This window comes from Dermacentor andersoni, chromosome 2 (assembly GCF_023375885.2).
Source record: "Dermacentor andersoni chromosome 2, qqDerAnde1_hic_scaffold, whole genome shotgun sequence".
NCBI lineage: Eukaryota > Metazoa > Arthropoda > Arachnida > Ixodida > Ixodidae > Dermacentor > Dermacentor andersoni.
The window spans coordinates 29126398-29142757 of NC_092815.1; the positions used below are offsets into that span (position 1 = coordinate 29126398).

General features: G+C 44.0%; 1 protein-coding gene across 2 annotated transcripts in view; it reads right to left on the bottom strand.

Moving 5' to 3' along the window:
* vap (RAS p21 protein activator vap) overlaps positions 1-16360 on the bottom strand; it is a 72252-nt gene that overhangs the window by 25895 nt on the left and 29997 nt on the right. Inside the window, exons 13-16 of one of the 2 annotated variants that reach the window (XM_050189595.3) lie at positions 13966-14142; positions 11322-11389; positions 353-429; positions 73-245 (exon numbers count right to left, since the gene is read on the bottom strand). In XM_050189595.3, the coding sequence (XP_050045552.1) occupies positions 73-245; positions 353-429; positions 11322-11389; positions 13966-14142 (495 nt within the window). The remainder of the gene's footprint in view (positions 1-72; positions 246-352; positions 430-11321; positions 11390-13965; positions 14143-16360) is intronic. The other variant, XM_055077295.2, reaches the window with a different exon arrangement.

The following is a 16360-nucleotide window of genomic DNA, read 5'->3' on the forward strand; positions in this document are numbered from 1 at the left end:
GTGTGCTTTAGGTGCAAGTGAAAACGTGCAAGGGTGAGCTGAAAAGGATGATGATTTGAGTGCCTCACACACCTCCTTGAAAGCTGTGTACTCAGCCAGCGGCATGATGACTTCATGCACATAGCGGATTCGCACACGTAGGGACCCCCAGTCCTCACGAATGGGAGGTGTCAGGCCACCCAAAGAAAACCACTCTTCCGTTTCTTCACAGTTAACCAAGCTGTCCAACTCGACTGTAACTTCCGCTGAAACGTGAAAAGTGGCACAGCCAAGGTTAGCAACAAATAGAGCTGAAGGACACTGGTAAAGGCACGTAGGCATGCAAAATCACAGCAGACTAGGTGTTGCTTACCCATTTCCATGTCTTTTGACCTTTTCCCTTTAGTGTAAAGAGTAATGGTGAAAGATGTGACATCTGACGGAAGGTCCCTAGGGAAGCATGACAGTACAAGCTTAAGTGATGGTCAATAAATTTGTTTAGAATGTTTTTATGTGGGCCACATACATTATCGGGATGGCCTCTCATGGCCTATTTCATGTAATAACTTAATGAAAAAAAAGAAAGAAATTCTACATTCATCTGACTAACAAAGAAAGGTGGCAGGCTTGATAGCTGGGCCAAAACACAATGAAATGTACATTTTAAACCACCTTAACAAACTGTTAGCTCATGCCATGTTTTAAAAAGGTGTTTGTGTGCTATGGTTATCCAAAGTGTTCAAGTAGGGATGTGTGAATATTCAGAATTTTGAATATGAATCAAGTAGTTTTTGCTATCTAATCTACATCTGATCAGAGTATTCCTATTCAGAATAGTTTCATATTCATTTCTGTTAAAATATACAGTACAACAACATTTACAGGACTCTACAAAAAAAACAAAAAAACTCTGATGCAAGTAGTAGTGACTGTTCCGAATTATTCTGCTGCAGGAGAGCTGCAGTTGCTGCACAGAGGTAGCAGTCTCTGAGCAAGTGCATGAAGCATATAAGTCTGCTCAATAATTTAGTCATTCAATAAGAGTGCCTCGCCTTCACATAGCCTGTAAATTAACTGTCTTAATTTAGCCACAGCAAATTATTTTCTGGCTACTCTCACAATGTTTGCATCCCTTTAAAATGATGTTTAATGCTACAGTATTACACATATCTCGTTCAATGAGTGCAACACTGAACATGCTGCTCCTTTGTTTCTTTACTGTGATTATCATACAGCACCAAAATGTGATCACCCCCCTTTCAGTTTTCCACTTTACAAGATCCCAAGCTCACTGTACATGCAGTAGTGAACGGCATTGTAAAAATCAAATAATGCAAATGTGCCTTTCTTTAACCAAACTGACTCAAAGCAAGCTTCACATTTTACTTTGTTTAAAAATTAAAGAATACTTAAGATTAGATCCAATTTCTTAAGGTCATCTTTTTTTTATTTATTCAATACTGCCGGCCGCCTTTTGGTAGCCAAGGCAGGAGTGGGTACATGACGCTTTACATATTAATGGTCCATCAAGAAAACAACAACAGTAACAACTACAATAAAGAACCACATAGGCACACAGTAAGGTTACTGCGAAGCAAATCAGGAACAAACAAAACAAGACGCAAACGCATTACATTCAAATCCGAAAATAAAGCATTAAAATAACGAAAGAAAACCCGAGCGCACAAAGCTTATTGGCTAGAACTGACTGCTGAAAAAAATGCATCGGGTGATGATAAGGTGGCCACATCGTGGGGTAACTTGTTCCAGTCTGCTATCGTTCTTGGAAAGGACAGCTTGTATGTGTTGGTTCTGCACTGAGGCATTATAATTGTTTTGTCGTGTTTGTGCCAAGCAGCTAAGAAGATCAGATATCGATACCTGTCTTCCGTAGGTGTGGTGTATAAATCGCAGTGCCTTTCTCTGAACCCGCTCAATACTTTTCACATTCGTTTTAATGTGTGGATCTCAGACCACGTCAGCATATTCCTGTAGAGGACGCACAAGTGAAGTATAAGCTACGAGTTTTGTTTTAGTGGTTGCATGTTTTAACCAATGTCTTATTAGCCATAGTCTTTTGGATGCCACTGAAACTATGTTTTTAATGTGGGGGCTCCAACTGAGGTTTGAGCTGATCGTTACACCAAGATACTTAAATTGCTCTACTGGTTCGAGAGAAGCGCTATTAATTTTGTAAGAATACTTCAATGGATCTTTCTTTCGGGTTAAGGTCACTTGTTTGCATTTCGTGACATTTAACTTCATCGACTAGTTTTGGCACCAATTACTAACAGCACACAAGTAGTTATTTAAAATGAGCTGGTCACGTTCGGTAAGAATTGTATGATAAATTACGCAGTCATCTGTAAAAAAACGGGCCCGCACAGGAGAGTCAAGCTTTAGGTCATTTAAATATATAAGAAAAAGAAGTCGCCCAAGGACTGAGCCCTGTGGCGCTCCTGAAAATACTGGAGCGATGGGTGAACTTGAACTGGATATCTGGACGTACTGTTGCCGGTGAAATAAGTATGAATCAAGCCACTGCAAAATTTGTTGATTCTGTAACATGTGTCTAAGCTTTAGCAAAAGTCTGCCGACCGCGTACTATGCAGTACGCGGTCAAAGGCTTTTTCAAAGTCCAGAAAAATGGCATCTATTTGTCCTGCTTTGTCAAGGATTTTGCAGGAATCATTGGTAGTGTGAATTAACTGTGTCACAGTAGACAACCCGCGACGAAATGCATGTTGAGCTTAAGAAAAAAAATTGTTGTCTTCCAAGAATGAGGCGATGTGTTTAAAAACAAAGTGTTCCATCACTTTACCTGCAGTGGACAACAAGCTAATTGGCCTGTAGTTAGCAACATGGAACTTGGTACCAGATTTGTGCACAGGAATAACCTTAGCCAGTTTCCAATCACTGGGGACGTCACCTTCTCGTATACTAATACGGAAGATAATAAAGAGGAACTTTGCACACCACTCCGCGTATCTGGAAAGAAACGTGTTCGAAATACCATCTGGTCCAGATGATTTCTTTGTATTCAGGTGTAGAAGGGTGAAAAAAATGCTTTCTTCGCTTATGCTAAGATCAGGTACCTGGAAGCTGTATCTGACATTTGTATCTAACATTCATCTTCAATGCAAAAATAAAATTTTGCTATTTGAATACATCAATTTCTAAGCAGTAGTTTCTGACCCAAAACCTATGCGTGCGGTTATAAAAAGGCCGCTTGGCTCCAAACAAAATATTTTTTAATTTAAAGTGCAGTTTCTGGCCATAAGCTGTGTTGGCTATCATTTCATTATCATGACAGATATCTATCAGTGATATAATCAATCATAAAATGCTCCTAAGTGCTGTGAATTTAGAATTTCGTTTCCTTAAGACGATGTAGTAGAACCATGGTGTAAGAAGCGCACAGAGAGAGGTGTTGACCCCTCGCCGCGTGCGAGAGCGCCGCCCGCTCGCGGCCACAGTTTGTTCGGGGGTAGCGAGCCAGGAGAGGGGGCATGGTCACAGCCGACGTAGAGGGCGCTGTGAAATGCAGTCCCAAATCGTGGCGAGCTGCCACGTGTGTGCTGCACTACCGCGCAGCTGTTTTTGCTTGTGCGGCTGCACTTCCTTGGTGTTTTGAACGCATTTTTTTATTCCCGTGTTTGATAGCCTTGTGTTCAGCTTTCATCGCCACAGAGGCTCACCTTTGGTGGGCATTGCACAGACAAAGGAAGCAGACTTCTTTTTTTTTAAGACGTGTTTACAATGGGAAGAAAGTGTTTCGTCCCGAACTGCAATTCGGGCTACCGGACTTGCACAGAGTGTGTGCCCCTACTCAAAGCTTTGTCCGACAATGTTCATCTTAAGCAACAGCGCCGTGTGATTCCCAGGGCAGACCGGACTTTGACACCAACCAACCATGTCTGCGCCAAGCATCTTTCAGAGGATGTGATATCCCGGACATACTACGCGAAGCTCAATGAAAAAGTGCTGCTTAATGCAGAAAAGAGGCCCGTACTGTCTAAAGACGCAGTTCCCACCTTATTTCCAAATTACCCAAAGTACCTCACACGGCCAAACAGACCTCTAAAGGAGCCTTTTAAGAGAGAACCTCCTGCACGAGCACCCAAGCGACGTCGGCCGAAAGTCGACGACAAGGGTGCGACGCAGCATCTGCAAGCTTCTTTGCCCGCTGCGAATCCTATGGACTCGGAAACAGCCTTGGAGCCAGCGGCTAAGCAACATCATGTTCAATATGCCGCCTTGACACCATGTTTGGCACTTGACTGTGGCTCAACCAGCGCACCCGCATTGTGATGCTCAACAAAGTGAAACCCAGGTAAGCTAGCCGCTTCATACATGCTTGGTTGCTTTTTCCTTATTTTTTTAATCTAGCCTCAGAGATTCTGCACACGATTTTGTTTTATGCAGGTTGGTAGCACAGTTCAAAATTGTATTGCTGATGGCAACGTCACTGCTAGTTTGTTTCATTTTGACAATTCAAATTTTAGGGAACCAGAGGAATGCCTGCATAAAGGGAAGAATGAACTCCACTACATCATACCTTGCTTCAATCAGGGTAGCGAAGAATGCCAGGTAATCTATGCTGCAAACATTTCACAACTGCTGCGCTGATGTTATTATTTTTACCTTCAGAAAATTTCTCAGACCATTATTTTTCTTGTTATCCTGTCATATCTCAGTTTATAGATTAGCTATATTATTAGTACAGTATTAGCTCTTTCATCAACCTGCATTATTAGCATTTCAAACCAATTTTTCTTTTTTTTTTCTTTTTTTCAGAGTGAAGTTGTCAGGGCTTTCATTCAGCGTATATTGCCGCTGCAAATTGCTTGCTGATCTCAATATTGTAGCTGTGCTCCATATATCAGAACTGTCTTTTAACTTCCACTGTACAATGTTTTTTGTCCAGAATGACACCCCCGGAGATGACAGCATAGCAGCCAGTTCCTGTCAACTCAGCAGCATGAACAGGATGTCTGTTCATCCCAAAGCATGCGCAGGACGAAGCAAAGACGAGGAGCTGCATAGCACCACATCTTCCTACACCCTGGACGAGGAGCCCCTGTCATTTTCACTTCTTTCTAAACATGCATCAAGTCTACAACTGCCCAGCAGAGCATGGGCAGTGCAAGTAGTAGAGAACTTTGGATTGCATGCTGTTGTTTTTTCTGAGCTGGCTTTGACAAACAGTCGTGAACGTAATCGCCCATCTTATCTTCGTAAAACACTAGAGGTAACATCTTCGAGTGACGACTCTCTTTCGGTGAGGACATTTGTTCATGGGCATTCTCTACCTATCGACAGTCTAGGCAGTGAGGCAAGTCTGCATTCTATAAGTGCAGTAGAAAGTGTTGTTCGAAGGTTTCATGACATGCCTGTGTGCATTAGTGGCCCCTCTACAGAAACAATCAATGATATACATCCCGAGTGTGCATGTGTTGATGTCTGTGGAATGTGGCGTCATAATAAATGCACACTGCTTACTGATGAAAAAATATGCAAGGCTTGTGACCGACTGAAAGATGTGCCCCGAATTCATTATGCCAGGTGAAAGAAAAAGAACAAAATGAAGCATGTCCAGCTCATAGCAAGCCCATCAAAAAAGGCCCGAGTCGAAACAATACGCAAAGCGAGAATTGCCTGTTATAAATCTAAGGTACGACTTCTCAATGGGAAAAATAAAGTGGAGGCAGAGCTTGCTAAATGCAAAGCAAAGTTAAGAGAGCTAAATGAGGAATCCATTGAACGTCTTTTTAAGGAGGCGAACCTACCTGAGGCTCAGCAGCTCGTTTTAAAAGAGTGTGTGGCAGCCAGAAAAGCTCAGTCAAAGAAGGGTCAAAGATATTCAGACAACTGGATACTACTCTGCCTGCTCCTACATATTAGATCACCTGTAGGGTACAGGTTTCTAATGGAAAATGAAATTGTTGCATTGCCATCAATTAGAACAATGCGCCGGTACATATATGGCAACAGTCGGCTTCGAGTCCGGCTTTGATAACAAGTTCTTTGCTGCTCTAAGAAGGTAGTTGTCAAAGAAGGACATCTTTCAAAAACACGGTATGCTAATGTTCGATGAAATGCAAGTCTGTAAGAGTAAGCGTGTCAACTCAAATACTATGACATACGTAGGAATGACATCAGAGACAGGAGACTCAGGCGAGCTTGCTGACCATGCCCTGGTTTTTATGTTTTGCCCTTTTGGTGACAGCTATACCCGACCAATTGGAGTTTTTGCGGCCAAAAGTGCAACTAAAGGCACCTTTCTTGCGCAGTTGCTACTTCAAGCACTTGTTCTACTGGAAGAAACTGGCGTCAAAATTCACGGCTTTGTGTATGATGGGGCATCAACAAACAGAAGTATGTGGAGCACATTGGGGCTAAGTGGGAGCCTTCAGGACTGCTGCAACTCCTTCACCCACCCAAGTGATCCTACAAGAAAGGTTTTTGCATTTTCAGACATGCCACACTTAACCAAATGCATAAGAAATCGACTGAAGCAGCAGAGGTACCTGAAGAAGGAAGGCAAATGGATAAGATGGGAAGACTATTCTGCAGTTCACAAGGAGGATCAGAACAAAGCTGGAGGCCTGCGGATGTGTCCAAAGATTACTTATAGCCACATCTACCCAACCATTTGCAAAAAAATGCGTGTGAAATTGGCAATGCAAGTCTTCAGTCGCTTCATGGCATCAGGCATTAAATTCTACAGAGAACAAGGTGTACCGCGGCTTGGCGGCAGTGAGGCGACTGGGGAATCTACTTTAGTTCTGAACGATCTCTTCGATGCATTAAACCGTCGTTTTCCTGTGGAAGGCATTACAAAGCATAGTTCAGACCTTGAAGTTATCAGCCACGGCATTGAATGGCTTCACAGCTGGGAGAAGGAACTTCAGTGTGGCTTGATAAAAAAAGACATGTTCTTCACAAAGAGCACATCTGAGGGCCTTCGGGTCACAATAATATCCACAAAAGAACTTTGCAATGCTCTCCTGCATGATTACAGTTTTAAATATGTCTTGACAAGCAAGATGAATCAAGATCCAATTGGATGTTTATTTGGAAGGATAAGACTGGCTGGAAACCAGAACGACCACATGTCAAAGCCTACTTTCTTGCAGGTGTACCAGACAGTATCCATTTACACCCTCCTCAAGCCTCCTAAATTTGGCAACTGCAGAGTAGTTGAGGGAGAGAAGCCGCTACTCGACATATCCGATTTCAGGGCCCTTATAAACCCAAACAATGTCATATCAGCAAATGACTTTGTAGATGAAGTGAAGCAGAAACTCGACAGCCTTACGTGTGTAGAGGACTGGGAATGTGATGATGTCATTTGCCAAGCGATGGGCAGAGCAGAAACTGAAGTTGAAGACTGCATAGTTTATTATTTAGCAGGATTCATTTGTAGAAAAATGAAAAACTTCACCAGCTGCTCTACATGCAAGCCAGCGTTCAGTACAGAAAAGAGCACTTCCACTGAAGCAGCACTCACGAATGCAAAAACAAGAGGAGGTCTTGCACACCCGAACGTGCACCTTTATAATTTACTTCAACAAACAGAATGTTTGTTTGTAGCATAAGCAGATGCCCAGACTGTATACTGGGACACAACTGATGGTGTCCTAGACACATACACGATTACTTTTCCCTGTGAAGAGCATAAGGAACAAACCGTAGCTCAGTTGCTGCATTGCTATGTTACCATGCGAATGAGGCAGCACTGCAGACATGTCAACATGGGCATGAAAAAGAAGGCTCAAGAAAAAAAGAAAATGGCCAAGCTTTGCTCATCATAGCCACAGTTTTCACGCAGTGTATGTGCATCAGTCATGCAGTGTATGTGCCAGATCTGTCTCCGAATAAATAGAAATACAATTTTCCAGCTCATTGTGTGTTGTTATGATCCTCCAGCTGGCGACGCGCTGTGTGGCCCACCAAGGCCACAAACTGAAGAAAAGCACGGTGCCGCACTGAGAAACAGCCTGCGGGGGCTTCCCACGTTTCATCGAACGGAAGAATTCTTCCCGGAGAGGGACGCCCAGCGACACCAACGGATTACCAGAACTTGAAGAAAGAGCGGCCGTTCGGGGGAACAATGGGATGGGGCCATAAAGCCATTACCCGCATCCGTTAGGAGCCAATTCAACAGTAGCGAGCGGTGCTGCTGTATCCAGCTGGTGCTCTCGGCGCCGAACATGCCCAAGGTGTTTTCGAGAAGACCAAACCAACCAAACCCCTTGCACTTCAGCTGCTGCCACGGTGCTGCGCTACAGAACTTAGATGCAGGATCGCTACGTTTCCTCGCCCGTTCCCACGGCCTGACACAGGCAACAGGCGACACCGCCTCTTGGGAACGATAATGGGCTTTGAGTGCTTCGGTATCCATATGACATCATTAACTGCTCTACACCAGATGCTTTCGTATCAGTAAAGCATTAAGCCTGACACATGTATGATTTTATTACAAGTAAAGCATTTTCTTAGCGCTTTCAGTTGTACTCGCGCTACTAAACTCGAAAATCTAGCATAGGCAGTGGGATCTCAAGGCGCCAGCCCACTGATCTGGGCCCGCTAGTCCCGGCGACATCTGTCATCTGGCAGTAGAACTACAGGATGCGCCCACCCGCGGTCGAACATACTATGGACGCGCCGGCAGGCGCAGTGTCAACACCTCAGTATATTCGTACACCGTGAGCAGAACTAAACCAAGAGCAGCGACAGGTAGCACAAGTAACAGCAAATCAACTGCAGATTCAGAAATCGTGAAGTAATTCAGGTACACATCAAGCATCATCTCCCGCCAAAACATTTACAGTAGGGAAGAAGATTTTCTTTTTTTTTGCTTTTTCAGACAATCTAATAATCAATTCCTGTTGCAAAAGTATGAGCTAAAAAAAAAAGACATTTATGGCCCTGAAGGATGAATCCTTGCATTCTAGAAGGTTACTCTGGTTGATACTCCTTGACAGAAGCAGTCAGTGTGCTTCAGTGGCACTGCAGCTATTTTTAAGTGAATAGTTTTTAACTGGCCGACTGCAGCCCCTGCTCGAATGCAGTGGAGTGAAGGTATGTTTCACAAGCGACCCTTTTTGTAGGAATTGTTGAGGAGTGTCACTAAAGCGATATGCTGTCTTTAGTCAAAGGGAAGCACTGTGGTCCACAATGCAGAATCGAGGAAAAGCTTAAAGTCTGGGCCTCTTCGTATTTATTAGCCTGGATTTCCACATGGAATAATGTCGGAATTAAATTTTGTATAAGGATGGAAGCCCATTTCATGCAGATAATGCAAGAGTGACTAATAAAATGCATTGTTCATAAGCCGTCATTCATAGCCTTCAGGTTTGTCAGTTCCCAACATCACACTCCTAAGAACACTTTCATGGACTGTTTTTGTCCCAGGGCACTTCCAGAGTAGATGGCAGGTGTACGTTGCTTTTTAATATGCTAGTACGGCCACCTCTCTGCAGCCACACTCCTAAGTGCAATACTTATGCATGTGCCCCAGCAGTGCAGAAATTAAATGTCTATGAACAGAAAGTGAGCAAACAGAAAATGTCAAAAGCATTACATGGTTTACATCTCCATTCCCTACCGTGCACCAAAAGATCAAAACAGTAGCACCTCGTTCATAATACATTTTGTTCTGATGCCAACGCACACGCAGCACGCAGCGGCTATCACGGAGTATCTGGTGGCTATCACTTTCCCTTCCCCATGTTCCCTTCTCCTTACCCCGTGATCTGGGGGTGTAAAAACAATGCCCCAAGACAATAAAGCTGGCTTTTTCTTTGTTGGCATTAGGAGTGTTGAAGTCTGGTCACTTCACATTCTAGAAAAACACGCAAGAAAAATATGCAACCGGGAAAACGTGCAATCCGAAGTGACTCAACTGTAGTTGACATCTACACAAGGCGAAGCATTACGTAATTCTGTCAGCATGAGACTCCAACACACACCGAGCTAGTGGAGCTCAAGCAGCTGAAGGCGCACATTGTCGTTTTTGCAGATTCAACAAGCTTACATTTGCACTTCTCAAATTTGGCCTGGGTCGGCAGCTTCTTCAGATGGAGTATTTTGGTAGGACATTTTGACATGCCCAGTTGTCGAGAATCATTGCGTCATGAGACGCCACTGCTCATCAAGCTAGGAGGGCCTGAGTGCCCAGAGATACATACCGGTAGTGTCATTTTAAGACAGCGAAAAGAAACCGAAACAAAATCAAGCTGGTGGGCAACGCAGGAATATGATGCCACGATGCCGCTAGACCTAAACACGGCGCTCACTTCGCGCTGCTTTCAGTGAGAACGGCGACACATTTATTGTACAGTGCGCTTCCCATGCCACACGTGCTGTGAAATCGATAGGTGAAGATGCCTATCACAATAGGGTTGGCAGCGTGCAAATACCCGCAAGAAAATCTGTTGATACCGGAACAGGAAACGGGAATGCGTGGTGGCATTTTTCACGTCATACGGGCAGGAGGGCGAGAACTGTGGGGAAGCAACGGTGGCAGGTGCCTACTGCTCTCGATTGTGCATGCCTCATGCCTTTTCTTGTTCACATGGGATCTAGTGGCCGGAAAATATATCACACTATTACGTTGTCATGACGGTGAAGAATTAGTAGGTGGCACAACAGTGAGTCACAAAACTAACTCTTTCTTGGGCGAACCTGTGCCCCCGAAAACAAGTTATACTCAGGCAGAACAATAGTGACGAACACCTCCGTCAATCGTCTAAATCTGATCTACGAGTCAGGCACGTCGGCTATTTATCGAAGATTACAGCATAATGGCTGATGCTCACGTGCCTTCCAGAATGTAAAACACTATTTGTGTCGCACATCCAATCTGATTACAAAAGGTTACGAGGACAACATAGATAACAGATAGAATGAGCTACACCAATCGAGAATGTTGTGATACATGCAGGTGCGTCTTGCGCCAAGGGCAGTAACTTTTAACATTTGTTAGCCGGTGACATAAGCAAAGATGCATGTGAATACGATGGCAGTTGGGCGATATACTAAATGCTGATGCCGAAAGATTGTCTTCCAGGAATGAATTAACCAGTAAAAGGAAGTGTACTGTGCTGGGTCAGTTTTCACATTCTCGATCACAAACATTGACGCTGGCAAATTGTACAAAACGAGATCATATCAACAAGGTTCTATTGTATTCTATCATATGTTAATCATATTTTTATGAAGGTGGCTTTAAAACCAATATTCATCACAAAAGTCATTCCCTAAAATGTAGTTCCATAAGAACAGCACACAATCGCAGACTTATGAAAGGAAGCAAAAAGGAAAACAAAGCTCACTCGAGCAGAAAGTCCTCTTCCCAGATTGGATCAGGTGGGCACTTCACCTGAGTGCGGCACACCTTCACCTAATGCCGACAAGGAATTCGTCAGAGGGTGGCAAAGAAAAAACAAGAATGAAGTGTCATAAACCAAGGGCCAATCAGACTGTATGAGCAACATGGGCGGATCATTGCAGGAAGGTGATGGCAAGTAAAGTACACTATTCATGAAAGAGAAAAGAAAGGCTATTAATGATTCAATTTGGCAAAATGCCAGTGGTAAGGTCAAGCAGTACATGGAATGCATGTGAACATGATGGAATCCAATCATGCCACAGATGGATTTGAGGAGCATGAAAAATATGGAACAATCCTCAAGCTATGCCTGTGACAGTAGTGGGTCATGCAGAGCAGAGGGGAAGGGGTTAAGCAAAGCAGTTGAAAAGTATAAGAGCATCGAATAACAGTTCAAGTGAAAATGGGCCACATGCCACAATTTAGAGAATGTTTGAGAAACAAAGAATGGTGCAAAATAATTTGCACAAGGACTCACTACAACTGAAGGTAGGGAAAAGGGTGCTTTGAATATGTAACGGTTCCCAGCTGAGAGTCAGTCAAGAAAGCAGAAAATGAAGACCTGTACACAGCAGGGGCAGACATGCAATTTCAGGTTGTGCACCTGGAGCCAAGCTTGCAGAACTTCTCATGCAGAACTCTAAAAAGCAGCCAAGAGATCAAACAAGTAAAGTAAATGCCAGTGCATCTTTTGCCATGCAGAGAACAGCAGAGAGTATGTATACACAAGTATCTATAAACAAGTACATATCTATATATTCTGACCTCACTTATCTCATGCAAGGGTTTTGTAACTTGAGTATTCAAAAGGATTAGACGACAAACAATAAGCCATCGAAGTGTGTTGGGGCAGGCAGCTTTTAGAAACACTAAAATATAAAAAGTGCGGCAGGCAGTTTAAAGCCCTGACCCATCGAATAGTGCATCACTGAACCCTAGGTGCATACCAGTACACTTCATCCCAATGTTTTGCACACAACTCTGTGAGCAGTATCTGTACGAGGCCTGTCTGAAAAGTACCCAACCTTATTATTTTATAGAAAAATACAGGGTGCAGGTTGGCCACACTGCGCGATGTCGGAGGAGGATCCGTGATGTCTTCAGCCTGCAGGTGGCATGTCCTTCAGTTGCATCTGCTGTTGTACAGGAGCAGTTGTGTTGATTATTTCGTCTCTGTGCGATTTTGAGTGAGTGAACATGATGGAGCAAATTTAACAAAGATACTGCATAAATTTATGTGCATGATAGCCAAGCAGAAAAATACGCAAGATCTGAACACCGTTTGCAGATAACGGTATGATTCATAGTAGATAAATATTGGGTAAAACCACTTAAAGAAAGGCCAAACATCTGTGGACAGTGAACTGAGCAATGGGAGGCCTTCAAGCCATAATGATGCATTTTCCTTTTTATTTTTTTATTTTTTTAACGAAGTGCGAATCATGATACTGAGAGATTTTCAGCTGTTAGAGAAGTTTCTTAGTAATGGATAGCAACAAAGACGGTATGAATGTCTTCTTAAAGAAAATTTGAGCATGCAGCGAGTGCCAGCAAAATATTGCCCAGAATTTTGACAGAGTAAGTTGAAAACATGGCAACTGCACCAGGATAGCGCCTTTTTCATGTGGCGCAAATAATTCTGATCCTTTGCCATGGCACAGTATTTCAGTGGCTCATCAAGTTCCATAGTATCCGGACATAAGCCTGTGCGACTTTTGGCTGTTCACAAAAATTGAAAGGCACCTGAAAGGAATGCACTTTAGAACCCAAGTAGACATCAAGTGAAACGTGACTTCTGCCCTAGCAACACTTTCTGAGGAGGGTTTCCGGAACTGTTTCGTTAAGCGAAGAGAGTATGTGACTATCGTGTGTGGAAGCAGGAGGGAACTACTTTGAAAAGAATAAGGATGGTGAGAGCACCAGGCGACGCTTCTACTTTTCTGTGAGCATCTTCTATTTTTCTGCGAGCATGATCAGGAACTTTTCAGACAAGCCTTGTAAATCTTCAGAATTTTTGCACTTTGTGCACCCACTGTATTCAACTGTATACTATGTATTGGATGTGTAAATGTTTGCACCAGGTGGGGGTCACAAGGCAGCGTCAGAAATCTTTCGTATACTAGAATTTTCACAAAAATTCACTAATTGCTGAACTATAGGCATCAGAAGCAACCACACTTTGCAATGTGTTACCCTGTTCCATATTCACCACTTACCTTAACATAATACTATGCCTTCATAGACACTGTATGAGAAAGGTGGGCAAGGAAACAAATATCTTTCTCTGCTAGATAGCTAAACTATCCTCTCTGCTTCAATTATCAGCTACCACTAAAATTATATGTGAACGTTGGCCAAATGCTTCCACTGCAGACATCATGACAACGACGGAGGTTAGTCGCCATTTGCCACCAAGGAAAGAGAGACTGCAAGAATTTGCGGCCTTTACACGTTGTGTCACACAATACAATTTGGTCAAGGTTCTCTGGACAATCTACACTTCACATATTGCATAACATGTGATGAACCCGTACCAGGAGGGACAGACAGATCAGGAACAAAAAGACAGTGGGGGTGGGAGAGCTCACCTGGTTGAGGGAAATGATGCAGAAGGGGTGTGGAGCGAGACGCACAGGCAGCCTGTGAGCCTCGAGCAGGGTGAGGCTGAGCGAGCGCACCTGGGAGACAGCTGGCGAGGTGCCCCGGCCAGCAACCCCCTTGGCCAGCTGCGGCACACACAGGGGACTCACCGCACCCATCCACTCCTGCAACAATGATGATGATGATATGTGGTGTTTAATGGCGCAAGGGCCAGGTGTGGCCAAAGAGCGCCATGACAAGTGGGGATGTTGGCAATGTATTATGGAGATGTGACTTGGCTGTAAAGTGGCCTAAAAATAGTTGCTGTAAAGTGCATAAAATCTACGTGATATAAAATTATGGCGATGACTAATGACGAATACTATGAACATTAAAATCCATCGTAAAAGAATGACATAAAATTGAAAATATATGAGATGGTAAAAGTAGCTGGAGCACTGTTGCCTCACCGGGGCCCTTGAAACACAAGGGCCTAGAGGCACGTGCTATACGAAAGAACTATCACAGCGCCATCCTCTGAAGAGAGGAGACGCTACGAACATGTGGGGCTAACAACATGCAATACAACATCTTTCAGATAACTTAGGACTGCATTGGTGTCAAATAGCGGTTCTGGGCCGAGTAACATTAATGGGTGAAGGGGAATGTGCTGCCGGTATGCTAAGGGAAAATGTTTCCTTTCTTTCAGATTCGGCTTTCCGACACTCCAGGAGGACGTGGAGGACGGTAAGCCTCTCCTCGCATCTACCGCAGGTTGGAGGGTCATTTCCGGTGAGTAGAAAATTATGAGTGCCGAATGTGTGTCCTATTCTGAGACGACAGAATAGGACATCTGTCCGGCGGGATTTTGTTACAGAGGGCCAGAATCCTAACTGTGGCTTTATCACGTGGAGCTTATTATTTGTTTCCGCGTCCCATAGGCGCTGCCAGTGGTTCCGTAGTTTCCGACGTAAGAAGGGCTTCAGGTCTGTGACAGGAACTGCAGCGGTGGGATTAGCAGAATGCGATGTAACTGACGTGGCCATCTGGTCCGCCAGATCATTACCTTCGATGCCCCTGTGACCTGGCACCCAGCATATGATGACATGCTGGTTACCTATATACGCTTTACACAGAACGGAATAGAGTTCATTAATTACCGGATTTTTGTGGTTAGAGAATGCCATCAAGGCCTTCACAACACTAAGGGAGTCCGTATATATGACTGCTTTCTGGAGTTTTGATTTCCTGATATGCTTCACAGCCGACAATAGTGCGTAGGCCTCAGCCGTAAAGATACTAGTTTCCGGATGCAGTACGTCGGATTCCAAGAAGGATGGACCGACGGCTGCATAGGACACCCCCTCGCGTGACTTCGATGCGTCTGTGTAGAACTCCGTGCAGGAGTGTTTGTATTGGAGTTCCCGGAAATGCATTTGTATTTCAATCTCTGGAGCGTGTTTTGTAACTTGCATGAAAGATATATCGCATTCTATGTGCTGCCACTCCCAAGGAGGTAGCAGCTTGGCTGGCTGCATTAGGCGGAGCTCGAGGAGTGGGACATGCATTTCCTCACTAAGCTCCCTCACACGCATCGAAAAAGGCCGTCTTACGGAAGGACGATTATGGAAGAGCGTAGCATATGTCATATCGTTAATGGTATTAAAACATGGATGTTGAGGATTAGAGTGGACTTTCAGGAAATATGTTTGGCTGATGTATGTTCTCTGCAGATGTAGTGACCACTCATTTGATTCTGCATATAAACTTTCTATGGGACTTGTTCTGAAAGCTCCAGTGGCCAGTCGGATTCCTAGATGGTGGACCGGATCTAGCATCTTTAGCGCGCTCGGGGCTGCAGAATGATAGATCACAGCACCGTAGTCCAACCGCGATCGGATGAGGCTCTTGTACAGATTCATTAAACATTTCCTGTCGCTGCCCCATGCTGTGTGGGATAACACTTTAAGTAAGTTCATTGTTCTTAAGCATTTGACCTTGAGGTACTTTATGTGTGGAATGAAAGTTAATTTCGAATCAAGTATGATGCCTAAGAACTTGTGTTCTTTGTTCATAGGAATTCGCTGACCATACATTTCGATACTGGGTTCTGCAATGAGCCCTCTCTTTCTTGTGAAAAGCACACAAGAACTTTTGTTGGGGTTGACTTTAAATCCGTTTTCTTCTGCCCATTTGGACACTTTGTTCAAGCCCTGTTGAACTTGCCTCTCACATACTGTAAGGTTGCAGGATTTGAATCCTATCTGTATGTCGTCTACGTAAACAGAATAAAGAATGGCTGGCGGTAACGAGGCACGAAGGGTGTTCATTTTCACGATGAAGAGCGTGCAGCTAAGTACACCTCCTTGAGGTACACCAGTTTCCTGTATAAAAGGTCGCGAC